This window comes from Cyanistes caeruleus, chromosome 2 (genome assembly GCF_971803275.1).
Source record: "Cyanistes caeruleus chromosome 2, bCyaCae1.hap1.1, whole genome shotgun sequence".
NCBI classification, from domain to species: domain Eukaryota; kingdom Metazoa; phylum Chordata; class Aves; order Passeriformes; family Paridae; genus Cyanistes; species Cyanistes caeruleus.
The window spans coordinates 26,291,202-26,312,185 of record NC_141702.1 but is presented as its reverse complement, the minus strand read 5'-3'; the positions used below and the strand labels follow the sequence as shown (position 1 = coordinate 26,312,185).

Genomic DNA, 20,984 nt, shown 5'->3' with positions numbered 1-20,984 from the left:
TCTGCTTGGAGAAGATATGTTAGGTGTGACCTGATAAGGCAGGGAGGAAAATCAGTCAAAAATTACATCTATACTATGTCTTTATTTAACAACCTATGCCAATTTTGTTCAGCTTATTACAAAAAGCTTACAGAAATTTAAAATGTGCTAAGTGATGACCTCTGGACTATGACACAGAGGGTCAAGTCCCTCACTGCTCTTATCAGAATTGCAGGAAATGATCTGGCAACCAAATTCTTTCAAAGGGCCATGGCAGAGCTCATAGGAGCAACACATTTGATAGCCTACTATATGCCATACCATCTTCTCCTTCACGCACACTGGACTGTTGGTCTAAATATAAATCAGTACATAAATGCAGCCAAGAACAGCTCTTGAATCCTCAGGCTGATTGGAACTGCTTGACTCATGCTCTTGTGTCTAATAGCTTGTGCCTTTCAAAATGGGTTTGACATATTTAAACCATTTATTAGAAATGGTCCCTGGCCTGTTCTGAGCCCTGAATGCCACCTGGCACATAAGCATATACAAAACACACTCCACTATGGGCAAGGAAGGATGATGGGCCACAAGTGCACTACTAGAGGGCCTCCCAAACTGATTTGGGTGTGCTTTCACTCCATTCATCTGTTGTGCACATGGAAGTTTCCATTCCATTGTTGGAACACCTGTTACAGTTTAAATCATCATTATTTAAAAGATTAAAAGAACAGTAATGACAATATATAAATGTATTTTTATGGCCTTGACGCAGTGGTCTTTCAGTGTTTAGGGTAGGAACAATAAATGTGTGTATCAGAAGGCATCAGAGGCAGCACACTCAGCCTTACTTTGTCCAGTTCCTACCTCCAGTAGTTAATGAGTATTTTATTCAGTGGCTCAGCCTCAAGGATGTTTGCTTGGAGCACTACACCAAATGATAAATGACATCTGTGAAATCCACTTCTATTACCTGGCTCAAGTAAATGTGCAAAATTGCAGCAAGAAGAAACACTCACTATATTCTGCACTGCAGTACGTATGTGCTGCTGTATGTACTGGCTGCTTTTAACTGACATGGTTGGTTTTTTATAGTCAAGCATCTTTTTCACAGATGCAGATACAGTCCCAGTAACATAACCTATGGAACAAGCCTCTGATTTTTACTCTGCCTTCTAAGTATGGACTGTATTATTACCCCAATAAGTGTGTAAGAAATACAGAGGTTTGTGGGAGTAAATCTGTTTTCCAGGACTACTGTGGTTTGCTCTATTGAAAACATATCCAGATTACTTGTAACTTATATAAATGCCGTGCATTAGTCAGCTACATGTTGCCATTCTGCAATTGACTGAAAATCCCATTATATCTGCTCTGTAAATTATCTTACAAACAGTGGGAACTCAGAAAAGCACTTTAGAGTGATCTGGTAACCCTTTCTGTCTAAAAGTATTTTTCAGAAAGATTTTACTGAACATTTTTGCAAAACACTTTAACAGTGACACCAATGTATTTTTTTAGAGCAATAGAAAATGAATACTCAAATACTTTGCAATATTTTATATTTTTTATCACTGTTATGTGAGACAAGTTCTTGGTTTTGTTTTAAATGAATATATCAGTCATCCTTAATTCAACTCTCAAGCAGCAAAATGCACTAGAGAACAGTGTATGTGTGTCCTGTAATCAGTCCAGTCTTACTTAGTACTGAAATACTTTGATAGTTTTAATAATAATTTTATGGCAAGATATCTAGGGCCTTCCATACTTTTTACCTAAATCATCTACCCAAAGTCATGACTTTGAATTGTCATTGCTTTTTTGTGTTGACATAAACACAGAGTGGAGGGATATTCATCACAGGCTGTTTGGGACATCTGTCTCTGTGATCTTGGTAAATGGCATGAGTTCACACTGGGGTGAACTTGTCATCAGAGGATCATCAGCAATAGGAGCAGTAACATACGTGGATGAAAATTTCAAATAGCATTTATTTGCCTTTATAAATTTTATTCTAACTACTCAGGCCATGACAAAGAGGTTACTTAAACTGATTAAATGAGTTCCTAGTATGTTAACCTAGAGATGGAAGAATGAAACAAAAAGTCATTTCTCTTCTGAGGTTCTAAAATATTTAGGCAGTTCACACCCACCTGTTTCTATCTGATGAACTGTGTGTAGTTTTCCAAATTGGGTAAAACTAAACATTGAGTGTTAAAGTTAAGCTCTTACAAGAATTCTCCTCAATATCTGAAGCCCTAATGTCATGAGTCTTGTAAGAATTTCTTTCTAACGAGATTTTCAACTGTGATGGCAAGTTAACAGCACAGAAACAGGACTGCAGCCAGCTGGAACACTGTTACAGAGGGTTGAAATACATCAAAGAGAAAGCATTTAGCAGATATGGGTTTGAGAATGTATGAAGGGTTTGTTTTAATTTTTTTTTTCCTTCAGAGACAGTAAACATTCTTACTTATTTCCATTTGTTTTGGGACACCACCTAGAGACACCGGATATCCATGCGTAAGTCCATGCCTTGCCTGACATAGAGATGATTTGAGAAGAGGCTGATCTTAATTGAATTTGATGTTGGTTGCTCTCACCACTTACCCTCTCATTCATTCCATTTCTAAAAGTTCTAACTTCATTTTAACACAAGGAGAACCACACTACAAAATTGTGATGAATGTTGCAAAGTGGAATTGGCAATTACCAGATTTTTTAGAAATTCCTCCATTGATAGGCAAAGAATGAAAAAATCCTGGCAAACTATTGTAACCCACTTAAATGGCTTGAATAATAAGGGGGTTTTAGCTATTATTTTTCTAGGAACAGAACCTGTTTGGAGATGAAGAGTGAGTTGTGGACTTCTTAATAAGCCTGTTACAGAACAAGGTTTATGGGTAAACCATCAACATTCCTGCTTTCCTGCTAGCTATTCCTTGCACCTTTTCTTCAGCAATGGAAATTTCTTCTAGAGCAAAATTTAGTACTCTTTCTTGTCTAAATAATGCCAGATGTTCCTATTAGTTGCAATTCAAGCATCAACTTTATCAAGATATTTCATACTTGAATTAATTAACATAATTTCAGAATTAATGTTTTTAGAGCTTTTGTACGTGAACAATAAATCTGTGAGGATGGTGCCACCTAATGTAACTGGAAAATATGACAGCTACTTTTTTTGGATGCTGTTAAACTACCAGCAGGGTAATTGAAAAATTAGGAGTTTATTACTCTCTTATCCCTTGTATTTTCTCCCACACTTGCTTGCTTTCAAGGCTTCCTTGAAAACATTATAGAAATATATATTATAAATGAAAGCAGAGATTCTTAATTTTACCATACTGCATCTGTTCTATGCATATAGGATTCTATGAATTCTAATATGAATATGAATTCTAAGAGAATTCAAAACCTGGCTGTGAGAAAAGGTAGATAAGAAAACAACCTCAACATAAAGTATATACTTTTTACCAAGGCAGAGATTAAACCTGTTTCTCCCTGTGTCTAGAAGAATCTTTCACTAGTGATAGAGATTTAAGCTTATACTTCTTTTCTTTATATGACCCAATGATTTTTTCATCAGTTTGTATCAAGTAGAACAATTTTAACAAGGAGGACTAAGCATCTTTTTCACCTATTCATTTAGCAACAGTAGTTGTTAGTTAGAAAAGAATAGAATAGAATAGAATAGAATAGAATAGAATAGAATAGAATAGAATAGAATAGAATAGAACAGAACAGAATGTTTCTAGCTGGAAATGCTAGTCCAACTGCCTGACTACGTCAGGACAGACCAAAAGCTGTAGCATATTATTAAGGCCATTGCCCAAATGCCTTTTAAACACTGACAGTCTAGGGATATGGACCTCCTCCCTAGGAAACTTGTTCAGTGCTTGATTCTGTCTTGGCAAAGAAATGCTCCCTACTTTTGAGTTTGAACCTCAACCGGTACAGCTTTGAATCACTAAGCATTTGAACATGGTTATTAAGGGCATCAGTGAAGGGGGCAGAATTGCATATCTAAATCCATTCAGGCACAAGTTGATTTCAAGCCATATCTGTCGTACCCTAGATAGTTATACTTTATTGAATGAAAGAAAAGTATATGCTCTATGTGTGAACATAAATAATCTACTAAGGAAAAAAGGAATATGAATACAAGTAAACCAGAACGTCCCGTGCATGCAGACAACATAAAGGATAATTTACTTTCAGAATGGACTTTACAGAGGAAATAAAAATAAAGAATACTGAAGCTATCGTGCAATAGCACAAATACATTAAAATATCTAGGTAATTAGGCTAATAAAGCTTGTGTCAAGTTTTAATCATCAGAAGTATTTACGTTTAGAGTAAGCATAACATGCATTGCAGAATTCCTCTTCAGCTATAGTGCTAAAAGTTATTGCAAAGAGAACTTTAAAGATAATTTCCTCTGGACTTGTTTTAAGATTCCAGATGTTACCTGAGAAAGACCCTAAAGTTAGTGGATATAAAGTTTTTTACAAGCTGGTATATTATGTGGGCAAATATGCTTTTTTTGTTTGTTTGATTTCTTTGATTTTGCCAATTTATAAGGGCAAATTAAAGTAGCAGATACTTTTAATTTATCATTATTTATCTCATACTTATAAATATGTACTTTTTAGACATATAATTGGAAAATTTGGGATTGGAGAATGAAAGGCATTTAATATTGTTGGTATACTCAAAGTGCATGCTAAATTTCATCATTTTCACACAGTACTTTTAGTGATTTGCATAACTGTGTAAGTAAGAAACCAGTGATAATGCCTCTGGAAAAATACTTGACAAGTCATCTACCACGCATGTTATGTTTGCACACTGCAGAGAGGTTGGTTCAGTCTGATCCTGTTGTACTTGAGGGATGTTTCTCCTTTTGCTTTTTCTTTCTAATGTGATTTTCAACTGTGATGGCAAGTTAACAGCATGGAAACAGGGCTGCAGCCAGCTGGAACACTGTTACAAAGGGTTGAAATACATCAAAGAGAAAACATTTAGCAGAAATATGTTTAAGAACATATGAAGGATTTGTTTTTCACTTTTTTTCCTCTTAAGAGACAGTAAGCGTTCTTACTTATTTCCATTTGTTTTGGGACACCACCTAGAGACACTGGATATCCATGCCTAAGTCCATGCCTTGCCTTGGAGCACCTCTCACTGTAGTGTTAATGCACTTTTATGGCAGCTGGCAACCTGCTTTAATGTCAGACAATTTGATAGCTATGTGGAGGCACATCTGAACTCCCTTTTGAAGTCCAAGGAAAAGGCCAAATCTATTAAGTGGCATTTTTCTCCTCATTTTCCAGCAGGCAAGTGTAATCTTGGAAAAATTGAAGTGATTGAGGCATGATGACATCTTGCTGTGTTTACCTGGCGGGTCTGCAAGCCATGTGAACAAAGGCCATGAGATGCCACGAATTTTCTCCAACCTTCTGCTAAAATGGGGCTGGTAAGCATAGTGTCAAATGGCTCTTGAAGTTTTTACTCTTGAGTGTATATGGGAAAAAAATAATCTGTGGAAGGTGGTGGCAAGTAAGAGAGGGCAACAAGAGTCAAATGATGATGCACTGGTCACGGTGCATGCTGACAACTAACTGTAACCATCTAATCTTCTTCCAGCATGGATCATGGACTCCCAAACTAGTGTGGTTCCAGATTAAATCATGGAGAGTTTACACAGAGTGCAAAGATCTGTAGTTACAGAACCTCAGCCAGTGACACTGCTGCATTGAGGTGTCAAGGACTCTTACATCTGCCAGGGATTTGCAAGGTGTATTGAGGTGGAAAAATCCCAGCTGCCACAGATGGTTTCAGGGCTTCTGTTATGCAACTTTTTCAGTGCAGCTTCTTGCAGTTCACCTCAGGGACCGTGCCATAGTGAGACAGAATTACATGGGTACTGTAAAACTGGAATAATGGTACTAATGCCCACCTGACGTAATTTGCAGAATTAGAATGTCAAGCACTACCTGGATTTACTGTAATCCATATTAATTGCCAGTTGCAGTCTGCAGGGTCAGTTGCAGCCACAAGGCTCACTGAAGGAGTGCCTGGTGCCCTGCTTTCTGGAGCACCTTTCCAGACCTCATCACAGGTCGTGTTTCCACATGGGGTGATGAGCTCTGAGTAGGGCCACACTGCAAGGCAGCCTTCCCATGTGATACTGAGCTGGAAGAGGCACAGGAAAGAGGAAACAGTTCTCTAGCTGCTGCATGGCTCTATGGCTGCTCACCCAGTCCAGCAGCTGCACTGTGGCAAAGCATGACTGCCAGGAAAGTGAGTGTATACTGACACCAAAGAGGTGAGGGGGGAGAAGGAAGATGTATTGGGCAGAAATCAGGGCACAGGAATTCTTGTTCTAGTCAAGGCCTTATTTTGGTTCCAGTTCAATGCATGCACCATTCATGCCTACCTTTTGAGAATGCAGGAAGAGAAAACCATGTGAGGAAAATTTAAAAGGGGACCTAGGAGAAACATAGCTACAGTAATTGAGATGGATCAATGCAAATCTAAGCTCTAATAATCTGTTTTACTGGATGGCAATATGGAATTTAATTAGTTGAAATATTTTGTAAATCTTGATGCTGAATAATATAACAGCTGTGAAAAAAAGGAAAGAAGAAGACCCTGTGAATAGAAGCTACAGTGATGATGTAATCATGGCAAGGCACAGGTAAAAGAAGAAATATATCCTGTTGGTGGAGTAACACATTAGGTAAGATTTTCTTGAAGGGATTCCAATGTTCTAATTTCTCATTTGTCTTTCTGATACCAGCCTTTAGGTATTAATACAGAATTTTGTAAGTTTATGATGGTGTGGGACAGACTTAGTGAACACCTGCTTTTGTCAGCCATGTAATTGCCAGCCTTGGAACTGGAGAGCTCAAGGGTCTTTGTCATAAAAAAAGTTCCTGCAATAGGTCTGGCAAAATACTTTGTAACCTGTGTGTCCCTACAGTACTGTGTAGGGTTGATGGTAGTTGGCACTACTCAGCTGGCACCAGTTTGGAAATTTCCACATGCTATAAGAATACTTAAAAGGCTTTTTATTCTGAAGGTTTCTGAAATGGGAGAAAGCATTTTTTAGCAACAGAATGTAACTTGAATGTGTTAGGAGAAAAAAAATGACTTCCTGGTGGATGTTCCAAAGACTGATTCTTTGCTGTTTAAAATGAAATTAATTCAGAGTATATAGAAGTTTTCCCCCTTGGAGAACCAAATTAAAAGGGAGGAGAGTACAAGCAGTGAAAATTTCAACTTTTTAATTTTTTTTGGAAAATACATGAAAAAACTCCCTTTTGTAAGTAGCTGGAATCAGTAGTTTTGAGCCACAATGACAGTGAAGCCTGTCTGAAGGTTCCCATCAACTCACCAGTAGATCATTCCCATGAGCTGGCAGTTGTTTGCCACAGTAGCTGTCACCAGAGAAGATGGTTCTTTTTTTTTCAGCTGCTGAAGGGCTAGTAATAGGATAATGAGCAGTTTGCACTTTCTCATTAGCATTTATTCATCACAGACAGTGCATGCAAAGTGTCTGTAACTAAAGTATTAAGTAACCACGTTGTGATATTTGTTCTGTGTTATATTTCTGAAGTGTCTAGACTTTTTTATTGGTATTTGATAAATTGTGGTTGAAGCCCTGCATATTTAAATTAAATAATTATACAAGCTCATGGGATCACTTCTACATTGTCAAATAAAGGGATTATTTTGTGTAAATCTTTGTTTCTCCTCCAGAAAGCACCTTTTTGAGCTATTCTTCTCAGGATCCTTTTCTTGTGATATGAAAATGTTAGTCTGCACTGTAAATGCCCTTGAGGAATTTGGTTTACTTTTAATGATAAAAACTGTTTTGTAGTCAGTACACCTGGAAAAAGAACATTCTTAGTATAATTATGCTAATGCCAAATTAAAACCATCTCAAGGCCTCTTAGCAAGGGGAATGAACTTTGCTACACCTACCTGAAGGGTTTTAGGACTGGAAAAGGTTCTTCTGAAATGAAGTAGAAAAGGAGGAGGGTTGAAAGATGGGACAAGCATTTCAGGACAAGCCTAAGAGGCAGGTCTGCTTCAACCCATGCCTTCTCTCTGCCAGGAAACAGGGGGTGGATGAGCATGGCTGGCTGTTCCTCACAGCTGTGTTCCTGATCAAGCTGTAAATGTTACTCCATACGTTTTGGCCCTTTCTTATTGAGGCCAATGCTAAAGTGGGTTTTCAGGAATTTGAAACTCACCACTTATAATCTATCTCATGTAGAATTCAATGATAAACATAAGATAAATGTAAGATAAACATGATTCCATTAATTTTCTCTCTCCTTCTCTCTATTGTCAGAATACTTCTCCCTCTTATGATATCTTCCCCTGGAGGTTTTTTTTTTGTAAAGACTGTAGAGAGCTTTTTTTAGGAAGAATACTCCCATATCCACTTGAAAACAGGTTTTTACAAAAGCTTAGAGAAACTGCTTTTCTGAATTTATATATAAAAGCCATTTTTTATAAACCCCTGTATTTTTCTCATGAGATATAGTAGATTTATCTTGATTTATCTTATTTCCCAAAGGTGGGAAGATGAGTGTTACTGACCAAACAATGCTCTTTGCAGTAATCTGTGTGTTGTGGTAGATCTGAATGGAGCTTCCATCAGCTTCTGGATCTGATTCTCAGATTTTCTAGTCAGCACAGTTTTTCTGAAACCAGCAGTGTCTTGCAGGCAGATCCGGCAGAGAACACCCTCTGTCTCCTCTTTCATTCTATCCACACAACAAAACAAAACACATCATTTTTTTTTAAGAGGAACTAATAAATACTTGAGATAAAAAGAGTTGATTCTTCCAGCATAATGAAAAGATTGTTTCTTGCTAACAATGTTTGCAGGATTGGTGCCTCAACTATACTATTTAAAGCAGAGGTTGCTCTTTCTTGTCTTTATGATCTGTTCAGCAGAGCAGAATAAAACAGAATGTGAAGTGTGCTAGAGATGTTTTGTACTTGCAAGAGTGTAATGAAGTTAATTAAAAATATGTATAAATTAATCAGACAATCATATACAATCATATAATAATTTATTTTGGATAGCATCTGTGGTAGTTATCAGGCTTGACCTGCCACTTAAATCAGAGACAACTCTGAACTTGTCTCAGTTTACTTGAGGCATTTTGCAATCAAATTCTGAATACCTCCAATAATGGATATCCCACAGCCTGTCTGGGCAACCTGTGCCAGTGTTTGACCACTATTGTTATGAGGAATATTTTTCTTGCTATGAAAAATTCGATTTTTAACCTGAAGTGTGTCTTTTTTAAATTAAGAACTGAGGTTGTTCCTGCTTGCATTCAAAATGGTAAAAACTGGAAGCCAGAAGAATTGCTGCTGTCTGGCCTCTGCCTCTCAGACAATTTGGTGTGAGTAGTCCTGCTCAGAAGTGTCTTGACATAACTCATCCTAAGAGGCTCACAAGCAACTCTTCCATGGCAAACTCTAGGTCTGTGACAGCTGTGCATTGCCTAGAAAAGGAGCCGTGCAATTGTTCTTACTGTTGTATGACGGCAGTCTGAGGCAAACATCTTTGAAAGAACTATTCTAAACACAAAATTCTGAGTTCCATGCTATCTGCCTTGTGGGAGCCTGGTCCTATTGAATGGTCTGGGTGTCCTGGCGATTTTTTTTAATGTCTGGGTGACAAAACATCAAGACTTATAAGTAAGCCTATTTCTTGAATACTAGCGAACTTCCAGTTGTTGCCTACTCTGGTCTGTGACAAGTGGGGCAGTTCAGAATGGGGTAGTTACAGAAACTGATGGAGTCACATCTCTGGCCTACAAGAAGAGGAAGGATTTTCAGAATCCCAGTTTGGAACTTGGGCACTTATATTTATGCACTAGACTGGTGATGCCCGAGATACTTGTGAATTATAGTTTGGTTTTGGGTTTTTTTTTTGTTTTTTTTTTATTAATATTAAAGGAATGACAAACCTTAGTTTTCACATAACAAAACACCAATCTGAACATCATGTTTACTTTAATTTATTGAGTGATGGATTGTCAGGTAGGGTTGCTGTAAGCACAACAATACGACCATCCTTTAATTTTATGTCATCCAAAGGAACTTGAATGAAATGTCAGTTAAAAGCAGTCCTTTGAATACATATTAAACCTGAAAAATAATTAAAAAAAAAGACAGAAAAGCTTAATTATCTAATCTTTGAAATATTTTTAGATATCTAATGCAAAAAACGACCCCTCTCCAATTCTAATACAACCAGATGCATCACTATTAATTTACAATATGCAAGCCAGAATAACTGGCTGGTGCTGCATGCTGTTCTTGCAGTGTACTGTGCATTTTAAATCCCTGTTCATGTGCCTCAAAAACATACTGCTGTTATAATGCCCAGTATAGGTTTTACCTCTAAGGAGCCTAACAATAGCTTCTATTCCAGAATAGAAATGGCTTGTTGCATGACAAAAGCCTTTTGTGAGAAGAAAAGTTGAGCAAACCAGTTTTATGCTCAGCTGTCTTTGTTTCCAGGCAGGCAGCTAATAATGTGTGTTTGTCAGTTTACTACTTCCGCGCTGTTCCAGAAAGCAGTGCTCTTGGGCATGACTCTTTGAGGTTGCCCTTCATGGTTCATCATCTGAGTGGCCTTCTGGGAAAAGAACTTTGCAGCAATTCTGTTTGAACTAACCTTCATTGTGTCTGTGCCTATAAATATGGGATGTCTTTCTACTAGATTTTTACTAGGCCATTTCTAATGGTGACCTGAACTAGAATGAAGTGGACATGAACAAAAAGGAAGATCTTACTCAGCAGGTAAGAGACTGATCATGAATGATTTCTGAGCAGATATATGGTATAAAATACTTGCATCTACCTCAAGATTTCAAGTGAGTGGGGTGTACCTTTTGAATTATGTACAAGGCTCTTCATGCATGTTGAGCATGGTCTGATCCTGAAGGAAATGAAGGTCAAATAAAAGAGGCTTCTTGTTTAAGCTGAAAACACTCCATTTGTTTTAGGAAGCAAGGGTGAGATTTTGGCTTCCTATTAGTTTCATTTATAGCTTTATCAAAAGTAACAGAAATAGATATCTTAAATCTGATCCTATTAATGTTATTGGGGAAACATATTGGCTTTGACTTCATTAATGTAAATTAAAGCACTACAATCTATGTGTCAGGATCCGACCTGGATTAGAAAGTGACACTCTCGAGTGAGGCTGCTGACCCAAATGGAAATGCTTTATTTCTATATAAGTGCATTTTAAAACAGATTCTGGACCTGAATTCATGCTTTTGTGGTCCCAAACCACTGTGAAGGAAGGATCAGCTTGTTAATTTTGAGAGTCCGCCTTATTTGGGGATTTTCTTTTTAACTGTGCAGGTAGCATAGTCAAGGAGAAGTAATTGCAAATAATCTTGTTACAAGGACAACTCTGTTGCTTTGAAGCAGCAAGATAATCAACAACCTTGAGAAGCTTGTCTGGTAATTGCATATGTAGTATGAGGGCTTTGAATGAGTGTAACAGACAAAGGCAGATGTTAGATGTGAAATTAAATAGCATAATATTGTGAGGTAACCTCACTCCATCCATTTTCACATGAAGGATATTAGTAATCTTGAGAATATTTAAAAGTTTCAAAGAAGGAAGGAGACTTTTTCTGCTTCTCATGTTTCCACACATCTCCCTTGACCTATGACAAGTTTGTGCTTCAACTTCTCCAACTGCAAAATAATGAGATGTACCTAACATTTATGCCACTTTCACATCCTTAACAATGATGTTTTCACAGCATTAAATCACTCTCAAAGAGCCACTTTATCAGACAAGGTCACTGAGGGAGAAATTAGTCACAGCAATATCTTGACAAAGTGTGTGATCCTCATACTTGCTTACAAACAGCCAGTGTCTGTTTATCGTCTCATGCCTTGTTTTAGCACTGCACCCAAGAGCTAAAACCTCTCTCTGTGCTTGGAGACACACCCTGGAAATATCTGTGCTGTCCTCAGTACAGCTCCATGGCCAGATTCTGTCCTGGTTCAAATCTTTGTAGCTCCAGTGACTCCAGTGAAGCTTCATTAATTCCCAGCAGTAGATAATTTGTTCTTGCATCCTCTGCTCCTTCGCTGCCTGGTTGCTGGGGAAGCAGCAGGGCAATGCTTTCTGCCTGCCAGGGAAAGGGGCAAGGAAAGCACTTGGACACAGAACTACTTGCTTTATGGGTATTCTTGTGTGAGATCTTAAGCAGCATCTCCTGCTGACTTGGCTTCAAGTGTTTGAAATTCATTACTACACAAAAAGATTAAATAAACTTGATGTACCAACCTGGGAGAGCTGTAAAGGGTAACCTGGTAACAGCCAGACTGGGACAGAAAAAGTTCCTCAGCATTAAGAATATGACAGTATTTGAAACTCTGAAAAACTTACTATTGAATTAGAACTGGAAAAAAGTTCAAACAATGTGAATAATGTCCCATGTCAGCATGGCCTGAACAACATTTTTACACTTTTTTAGACTGGAAACATTTAATTTCAGTTTTTCAACAGTGTTTTATATGATTTAAAAAAAAATAAAAAAAAATCTAGGTGAAGAAATTAACTTTTCATAAATAAAATATTTGTCCAACCAAATCCTGTATATTTTTGACTTTCATTTTAGCTTCCCATGTTTTTCTACTATTTGGGCTTACCAGATTTTGGCATTTAGATGTTCTTTGCAAAAATAATCTTTCATTCTTAAAAAGTCTATAGCACCAACTCAAAGAGATCATCACAATTTGACCTCTTAACAATCAGTTAATGATATGAAATAAAAAATGAGAATGTGACTTAGCTGCTATTGTATTTTGTTGGAAGCTTGCATCACTTTTTAGGTAGTCAGCAGGAGGAACACTGAGTTATTTTCTTAGGCATACTAAAGCTCCTGCTAGAGTTTCATCTTGCCTCTTTCACCTTTTCCTTTGATAGAAATCCTTCTGCAGCTATTCATCTGCAGTTACTCAGAGCTCCTTTTAAACTAACTCTGTTTCTCTCTTTTTTTCCCCTCTTTTAAATGTTTTCTGAAACTGACAATTTCTTTTTCTCATTTCCATATCTCTTTTTGTCAATATGTTTCTGAGAGAGGTTTATACAATACAATAGTTTTTGCAGTCTTGCCTGAAGTAATGACACAAACAAAAAGTAGGAGAGAAATGGAAAGTTCCCTCTGCAGCATCTGAATTTGCCACATAGAACACTGCAGATATATTTTCAGTCACCTATATATCAATTTAAGGAAAAAGTTCAAGAATTGACCTGGATTTTCACCTGTTTCACACACCACAAACCTCAGTATTTGTTATTCCTCCCAAAGGCAACACTTTACATTTCCAATGCTCTCAGCTTGGCAGGTTTACAGATGAACTCCCTTTTGGCAATGCTGTAGTTCATGATATAGTTAATGCACCACTCCAGAGCTGTACAAATCCCCAAAATGAACACAAACTGATTAAGAAAAAATGCTTTAGATTTATATTTTCTGTGTTACCACAAGATATAAAATTTCCCTCAGATGTAGAATCCTGGTGGCATGCCAGAAATGGCACTTAGTTTGGTTAAGTAGAGCAAGAAATTTCATCTGCACAAGGCCGAAATATTTGCCTGCTGCTACTGTCCTCTATTCTCTCCTCTTCCTACCTGCATGATCCTTTAACATGCTGCTGTAAAGCTTAAGTGTAGCTCTTACCTGTTGATAGTCAGAGACATCCAGACTGTTGTGTACTCAGGGTCCCACAGCAGGCATGTAGTGAGGATGAGTAAAGCTGTTATTTATGAGTTGAGATTATCCAGAAAAGGAAATGAAGTGTGATCCAGCCTGCTCTTCCTGCCTCTTGTGGGACTTGCACTGGTCCACCTCTACCTGAAGCCTCACCAGGTGCAAACTCCAGTGCAGAGGGGACCAATGTATCAGCACAAATTGCAGCCCTGGCACAAGTAGACCTAACAGAAATCAGAACTTGGGGAAGTACCAATAAATATCAATGAAAATTAACATCTGGTAAAACTTTAGAAAGAAAAATTGAAATCTCAGCTCTGTTACTTAATGTGGCCCACACTGTTTATATTTTGGAGCTGATCCTTCTGGCAGGAATATTTGAATCGCTGACCAGGCATTCACTTTGTAACACGGAGAAGCAAATTTCAGAGCTGCCAAGACCTCTAACTTAAGGTGCGAGCAAATATTTGAAAATCAGCAAACAAAAATTTATTGATACTGAAACAAATGTTGGGTAAAAGAACTTTAGAAATGCCTATTTCCTAATACTGTTGATGCAGAGCCAGAAAAAATGTAGGAACATTCAGGAAGGAAATTAAATGTAGTCAGAATTTTTGCTGTATTAATGCCATGACTGTTTTGCTTTCCTTTCAGCACAGCACAATACATGGTTCAATTAAGTAGTGATATTTCTAGCCAACTCACTTGCACTGTATCTCCTTCAAGGCACTATTTCTTTTAACCATCTCCATCTTCTCTAGAAAAAAAATTTCCTTTCAAGAAATAAAAATTTAAACAGATAATTCATAAGTCTTATTCCTGGGTGGTCTTCCCTCTGTACCCATGTATTAAGACTTTTCTGAGGGGAGACATCACATAAACTACTAGAAAAGTCTAAATCTATGTTATATCTCATGCACGTGACTGTCTTTAATATGAAGAGATGTTGTAGTGGTATCTTGCAACAATTAGAATACAAATAGAAACATTTATTTCACTGCAGAAAATACTGTGAATAAGATGAAATGAAATGAAAATTAAAATGAAAATGAAAAAATATTTTTTTCTAAATGAAAGTCCATAATGTCCAAGTTTATTTAGAAATTAAGTGTCATTTACCTGCAAAAAATCACAATGTGTATTTTGCTGAGGACCTAAAGTAATGTGTAGGTTGTTCTATGTATAATTGTAAGAGTTTTGTTTATTTGAAAGTAAAAATGATCACTGTTTTTGTTTAAGAGTAATGGGTACAGTATTTCTTTTGGGTCTAAAATCAAACTGCTGTACCATAGCCTACTTCTTCATGGAAAATAAACCTTTTGCAAACTGTTATAGACACATGAGTTATTAGAGGTCTGTTGCAAAAGAACATTTCCATTTACAAACTTGCAAGTGATCAGTCCTTATCCTGATCATGTCTATTCACAAGGAATTTGTTTTGGTAAGGATTATAATGTGGGACTGGTACCTTGTGTTCATTAAATCCTTTAAAATGACTATTTATACGAATAAGTAGTTTTCTGACATTTTGCTGCTGACATATGAACAATCCTTTGATTTGCCTGACTCAGTAAAGGAATTAAAAAACAGGATGAGCTCAACTTTCCTTCAGTGGTTTTGCTGAACATTTCTTAGAGATCTATAATAGCGGTAACAGGCAAAAATTTAGTCTGATTTTAAATTTTTCAGTAGCTATCAGCAGACATTATAAAGCAGAAATGCATATGGTGTTATGATTATGTTACTGGTTTTGAGTCACTCAAGGAAACAAAAGAATTCTGAAAACCCCATCAATTGTAAATTAAGATATTCTGATGATGGCAGCTTCTGCCACAAAATATATTGAAGCAAATATTTTTCATAAATTAATTAATAATTTCTTTATTACTATAGCCTTCATATCTGGAACTCTTCTCTACTTTGTCTCAAAAACAGTGTTATATGTTTAGAAATTTAATATGATGAATCTTTTATTTTAAGACTTGTGTTTTTCCATTTGGCAGACCCCAGTTCCTCCACTCCTACTGTTTCTCCCCCAACTTCATTCCCTTTATGTATTACTAAGGAAAGTATTAAAATTATAATTCTGAATTATAATCTGCTTTTGTCCACTTTGCTCTTCAAAAAAGTTGTTTTTTACGTTTCTCTTTCATAATGATACAGAGCTGTAAGAAATTCTGCATGAGTGAATGTGCAGGGATATCAGCAAACACCTAGAATGGTTTTGTGGGGTATTATAGGTGTGTTATGGGAATAAACAAAGTCCTTGGATGAAGAAATGGGTTTGTTAAACATGAAGTACTAAAACTTTTTTTTTGTTGTGAATGCACCAGTGGCTGTGTTTGATGGGCATCACAGGCATCACAGAATATCACACATATTCTGCCAGAATATGTGTGTGGGAGTTACGGATTTGTCCTCCCCACAGAGCTGCTGGCCAGCTGCCTGCCACGCCAGCAGCAGTGTCCCAGGGAGCTCCAAAGTAGCTGTGCAGACAGCCTGTCATGGAAATTTGGGGCAGGCAGGAGAGAGGGAGGAAACATTCCTGTGAGCTCTTCATTAGGAGGGAAGCCATAAACCTCATTGACTACAAAATGATGGAGAATAGCATGGTGAGAAAATAGTGAAAAAAATGGAGGAATGATGAAGAAAAAGGGAAGATGTTAATGAACTTCATGTGGACCATGTAGCTGCTTCATTTAATATGCACATTGGATGCTGCTGCCTTTCCCTCTACGTGCTTTTGTCTGCCAACATAAATCACTTTTGCCTTACCCAGACTGGCATTCACTTTGCTTTTGTGCAGATCCCTTCTTCTGGAAATTCAGAAATTGGAGAGAGTGCAGACTATTCCTTTGTGGAAAAGGTAAAGAATGGTCTCATTCAGAGGATATCCCTTGATTTCCCAGTGTTTTTACAGGTTCTAATTCTAGCCCAACCCAAGCAAACAAAGGAGTGTTCCTATCTCTTATATGCATACTTGAGTAGGTGTTCATTAGTAATATAATAGTTTGTGATTTGCTATACAGTGATTTTGAGTGAACCAAGTTAGGGAGTCTTTTTTTAAGACATTGTGAGAGGAAGAATTCAATCACTATCTTGATAATTAATCACAATATTGAAATCAGTGCTATTTTTTTAGTTTGAAAGTGTCTGGTTTTGATTTCCTGTCCCTTTCCCTGTCACCATGAAATTAATCACACCTGAAGTAGGATCAGGATACTTAGGAGAGATGATGATCCAGATGCTTTATATGTTTGGGGATAATGCAAGCACATTAATTTTTGTAGCTCTGTTTTGCACTTTTTCTGCAGGTTTACATCCATTTTAAAATCTGCTCCCACTACAATATAAACTATATCAGTGCCATATATAAAGGTAAACATCAGGTTCTTTCTTTCCTGTTTAAACATCCAAATATGAGTTTTTTCCTTTTGAACACTGTTTCGAGAGTTCAGTTATTTGTCCAAAATATGTCCTGAAATTAATTTAAAAGCTGCTTATTTTCAGGTTTCAATCCTCACACTCATAAGAATTTCCAGTGTTCTGTGTTTCAGGGCAATACATTTCCTTTATAAATACAAATACTTCTAATGTGACCAGGAAGATTCTTAATTGTAAGTACTAAAGTACACTTTTTTCAACTTTAAAGGACATATGTTTGGCAAATTATGTCACGCAATGTACTATTTCTTATAATCTACTAAATCTACCTAAGAGCAGTATTATGAAAGTGTTTCCTCCAGTTTTGTTCTAAAACATAGGAAAAATAATTCTGTGAGATCTTTTAAAGGTCAAAATAAGTGTTCACAGAGACTTCCATCATCAAGAAGTAGTGGAAGTACTAGAAGGTAAATGCAGCAGGTGGTAGTGCTCCATTTCCATGTTCTGTGTCATTGATGTGTGTTGTTTGGTTGTGTATTTTATTGCTGCTTACAGAACACATCTGAAAGTGACAATGATGAAGTTGATGGCAACAATATATGTGGTTTCAGAAAGAAAAAGGGAATCAAAGGTCCTCCAAAGTATGTTCCTCCTCTAGAAAATGAGAAGATGGAGCTGTCCCACACCTCAAAAATCCCAGATCCTTGTGCCCTTAAAGGAACCACTGGCTGCTCAGAACTGCCATCAGAGCAGTGTCTCCAAACCCCCACTACCTGTCCTCCAGTACAAAAGGACAGAGGAAGTCACGACAACTCCAATTCTGGCAGCAATGGTAAAGAAGACAGGTGTGCAGAAACACGAGAAACCCGGGAGTATGCTGATACTGGGAAAAGAATATTGGGAAAAATGCATGAGGAAACAGACACAGCAGCTCAGATGAAGCTGCCCACGGCTGTGCAGCCTGTGAGGGGTGCAGAGAAAGGTGTCTGCACTGAGGCAGTGCAGAGGGAGAAGGACAGTGAGCAGGTTGGGGGTAAACCAGAACAACGGGGTGGGATGGAAGAAAAAATTATCAAGTTTCATGTGACAAAGATGGGCTCCCTGGGAAGCGCTGCATCCATGCCAGGGAGCCATACTGCTGAGTCCTTCAAGGGGGCACCTGGCATTTCTAAACGAAGTCTACAAGAGCTGAAAAACCTGCTGAGTGAAGGTCATCTGCCTTCTCATGGGCCCAGTTTCTGTGGCAAGGCAGGTGGCACTTTTGCTCAGAAAAATCTGAAACCCCAGGAGAACGCAGGTGACAAGCAGGGCCAGCCCTTTGACACTTTTAGTCCCCATTTTGGCAAAGAAAAGCAGAAGTATCTCAGCTTCCACAAGGAGGGAGTGGGGCAGCAGAGCAAAACCGTCCTGGTCCTCAGCTGTGCCGGCTCTGACCAGCAGCACCCAGTGGGAAGCGATGTGGATCACCTCATTCTGGGACTACCAGCAGCTCCTACTCCTGCAGAAAGCTCAGCCCCCGAGGTTCAGTTTGACTCCTCCGCAGGCCTGGACGGTAAGGATTCTTAAACATCACCTGCTCTCCTCTTAAAGAAAATGCTCCTGTTGTTTTGTGGCGTTTTGCTAAGCTGTGAACTTAAGTCAGAGCTAGCGCACGAGAGAACTGGCACCTGTGGTTTCTGTGTGATCAGGACGGATTGGATATTGTGCTCTACATCTATGCTGCTTTTTTTTTCTTTTTAAAAAACAAGGCATTTATAAAGCCCAACTGCCTGCCAAAAACTTTCATGCACAAGTGCTCATGTCTTTTTCACTAAAACTGAAATATTTCCTCATTTAAACTGAGTGCAGGCAGCATTTCCAAAAATTCTGCTAGACACTGCAAAGCTCTGGTGGCATCTGTGCTTCTTAAAATTTCCTTTTTAAAAAATATTTCCAGCAGTAGAAATTGCTCCCATGTAGGGATGATGTTTTCTATTATTTATCTTGTGAGAGAACTGGAATGCAAAAACATCTTTTATAAATTATATGGGAAGAAAAGCAAATGAGGCAGAGAGGATTTCCACTTATTTTCATGCTGCTCAAGTCCATTTTGGGAGGGTTTATGGAGACAATTAATTGCTACTAATAGGCTGTGATTTCTTTTTAAAAGCTTCTGGGCTAGCTGGATCAACAAACTGAAAACTATTATTAGCTGTGATAATGTAATGGGCTTGAACAGTTTGTTCTGTTTCCAGAAGCACAAAAACACCATTTTGTCAGTTGTATGAATATGAGATTAATACATTTCCATGAGCATCAGCCTGAGATCACATTATCATCTTTCCAGGACAAATATCTTTCCTTTTGACTTATCTTACTGGTATAAGAAATATGAAGCTCTTCATTGATAAAATATTTTATCCATCATTACCTACACAAAAAACCCCAAAATAACATCAACTAAATGTTTACAATAATATTAATATATCCTGATTTTTTCAGGTTACCTGACAGATGGATAGAAACCCTGCTATAAATACTCTGAAAACAGACAATTTGAACATGTTGTTAGTTGCTGCAGGACTTCTTGGTAGACATTTTGTATTACCTGTTTTGAACAAGTCTGAAAAATATATCCATGAACAGTATCAGTGTTTACTCAAGGCACTGCATGAGAAATACAAAGCTTGGAAAAGATACTTCACACTTGAACCATTCTCTATTCATGTCTATTAGTATAAAAAGGTTAGAGGATTATTCTTCACTTGATGCTGTTCCCTTTCCAGACTACATTGTTTTTCACATTGATAAAGGCTAGCAAAATTCATTATCAAAATTTTATCACTACTGTGTTATCATTGTCTGCAAAACCAGCAAGTATATTTTAAAACATAAGACTAATTATTCTTTGTCATAGCACCACTTACAAAGTAGAGAGAACTGATGAGATTAATTGTAGATTCCACAGGGAGATTTCAACCAGTTGTAGCCACTCAACATGAAGTAGTTAATCCAAGCTTATTACCTAGTCCATAGAGACAGGCATTTTGTCTTCAAAGAGGTATTAGGGGTGGATGAAAAATTGATCACTGAATGTGGGTGTGTATTTCTGCTCAGTGGGGAAGAAGTCCTGTGATGATTAGGTTAGGTAGTTTTTCTAACTCTGAGATGCATAAAGCTACCTGGGATTAATCCTACCCTGTAAGACTGCTGGTAGTGATAGCAGAAAGAGACTTACAGAAGAGAATTAACTATGAGGGGAGCTGCGAGAAAACTGTTTTGTCTCATCAGAAAAGTATTCAATATCAAACATTTTGGAATCTCATGGGGTTTGGATTCCATTTAGCTTTGACTGAACTAGTTGTAGTTCACTGTGCATTTCAATGAGTAAATGGAATGCACAGAAATAGTTTCTACTTAATCGGAACTTTATGTGTACAAAATTTAATTTTCATTGGATACATTCAGTAACTTGAATGAAGAAAAGAAAGTTTTACATAAAATTCTGCACTGTTTAATGAGCCTTTGTAAAAACAGTATTTAATTGCTGCCTGTGGTAATTTATTGATTGATAAGATCAAGTCCTAAATATTTTCATTTTTTAAAATAAAGCATTATGTTAAATATTTCAGTTACCAAATTGCCTGAAGTCTTGGATCTAAGGATATATTGACACTGAATAGATCTGAAATACAATCTCCAATAATTTGCAAGTTTTCAAATATTTAAACTTGCTCAAATCAGAAAATTTTGTCCAAAATATTTGGAAAAATTATAAGAGGTTATATTTCAGATCCACTCAGTGTTGAGATATGGCCAAAACAGAAATATACTTTATTGTTATAAAAGGACACACTT

The 20,984-nt window shown here is 37.3% G+C and overlaps 1 protein-coding gene across 10 annotated transcripts in view; it reads left to right on the top strand.

Annotated features, from left to right (window-relative positions):
* The window catches only part of LGSN (lengsin, lens protein with glutamine synthetase domain), a 92,781-nt gene that overhangs the window by 61,293 nt on the left and 10,504 nt on the right, over positions 1-20,984 (top strand). For 2 of the 10 annotated variants that reach the window (XM_086876183.1, XM_086876182.1), the window contains exons 6-8: positions 5,316-5,458; positions 10,742-10,821; positions 17,703-18,699. In XM_086876183.1, coding sequence (XP_086732309.1) covers positions 10,792-10,821; positions 17,703-18,699 — 1,027 coding nt within the window. In that variant the 5' untranslated portion in view covers positions 5,316-5,458; positions 10,742-10,791. Of the gene's footprint in view, positions 1-5,315; positions 7,135-10,741; positions 10,822-16,569; positions 17,381-17,702; positions 18,700-20,984 lie in introns of those variants that run through there. The other 8 variants (XR_015282894.1, XR_002862496.2, XM_086876186.1 and 5 more) reach the window with 7 other exon arrangements.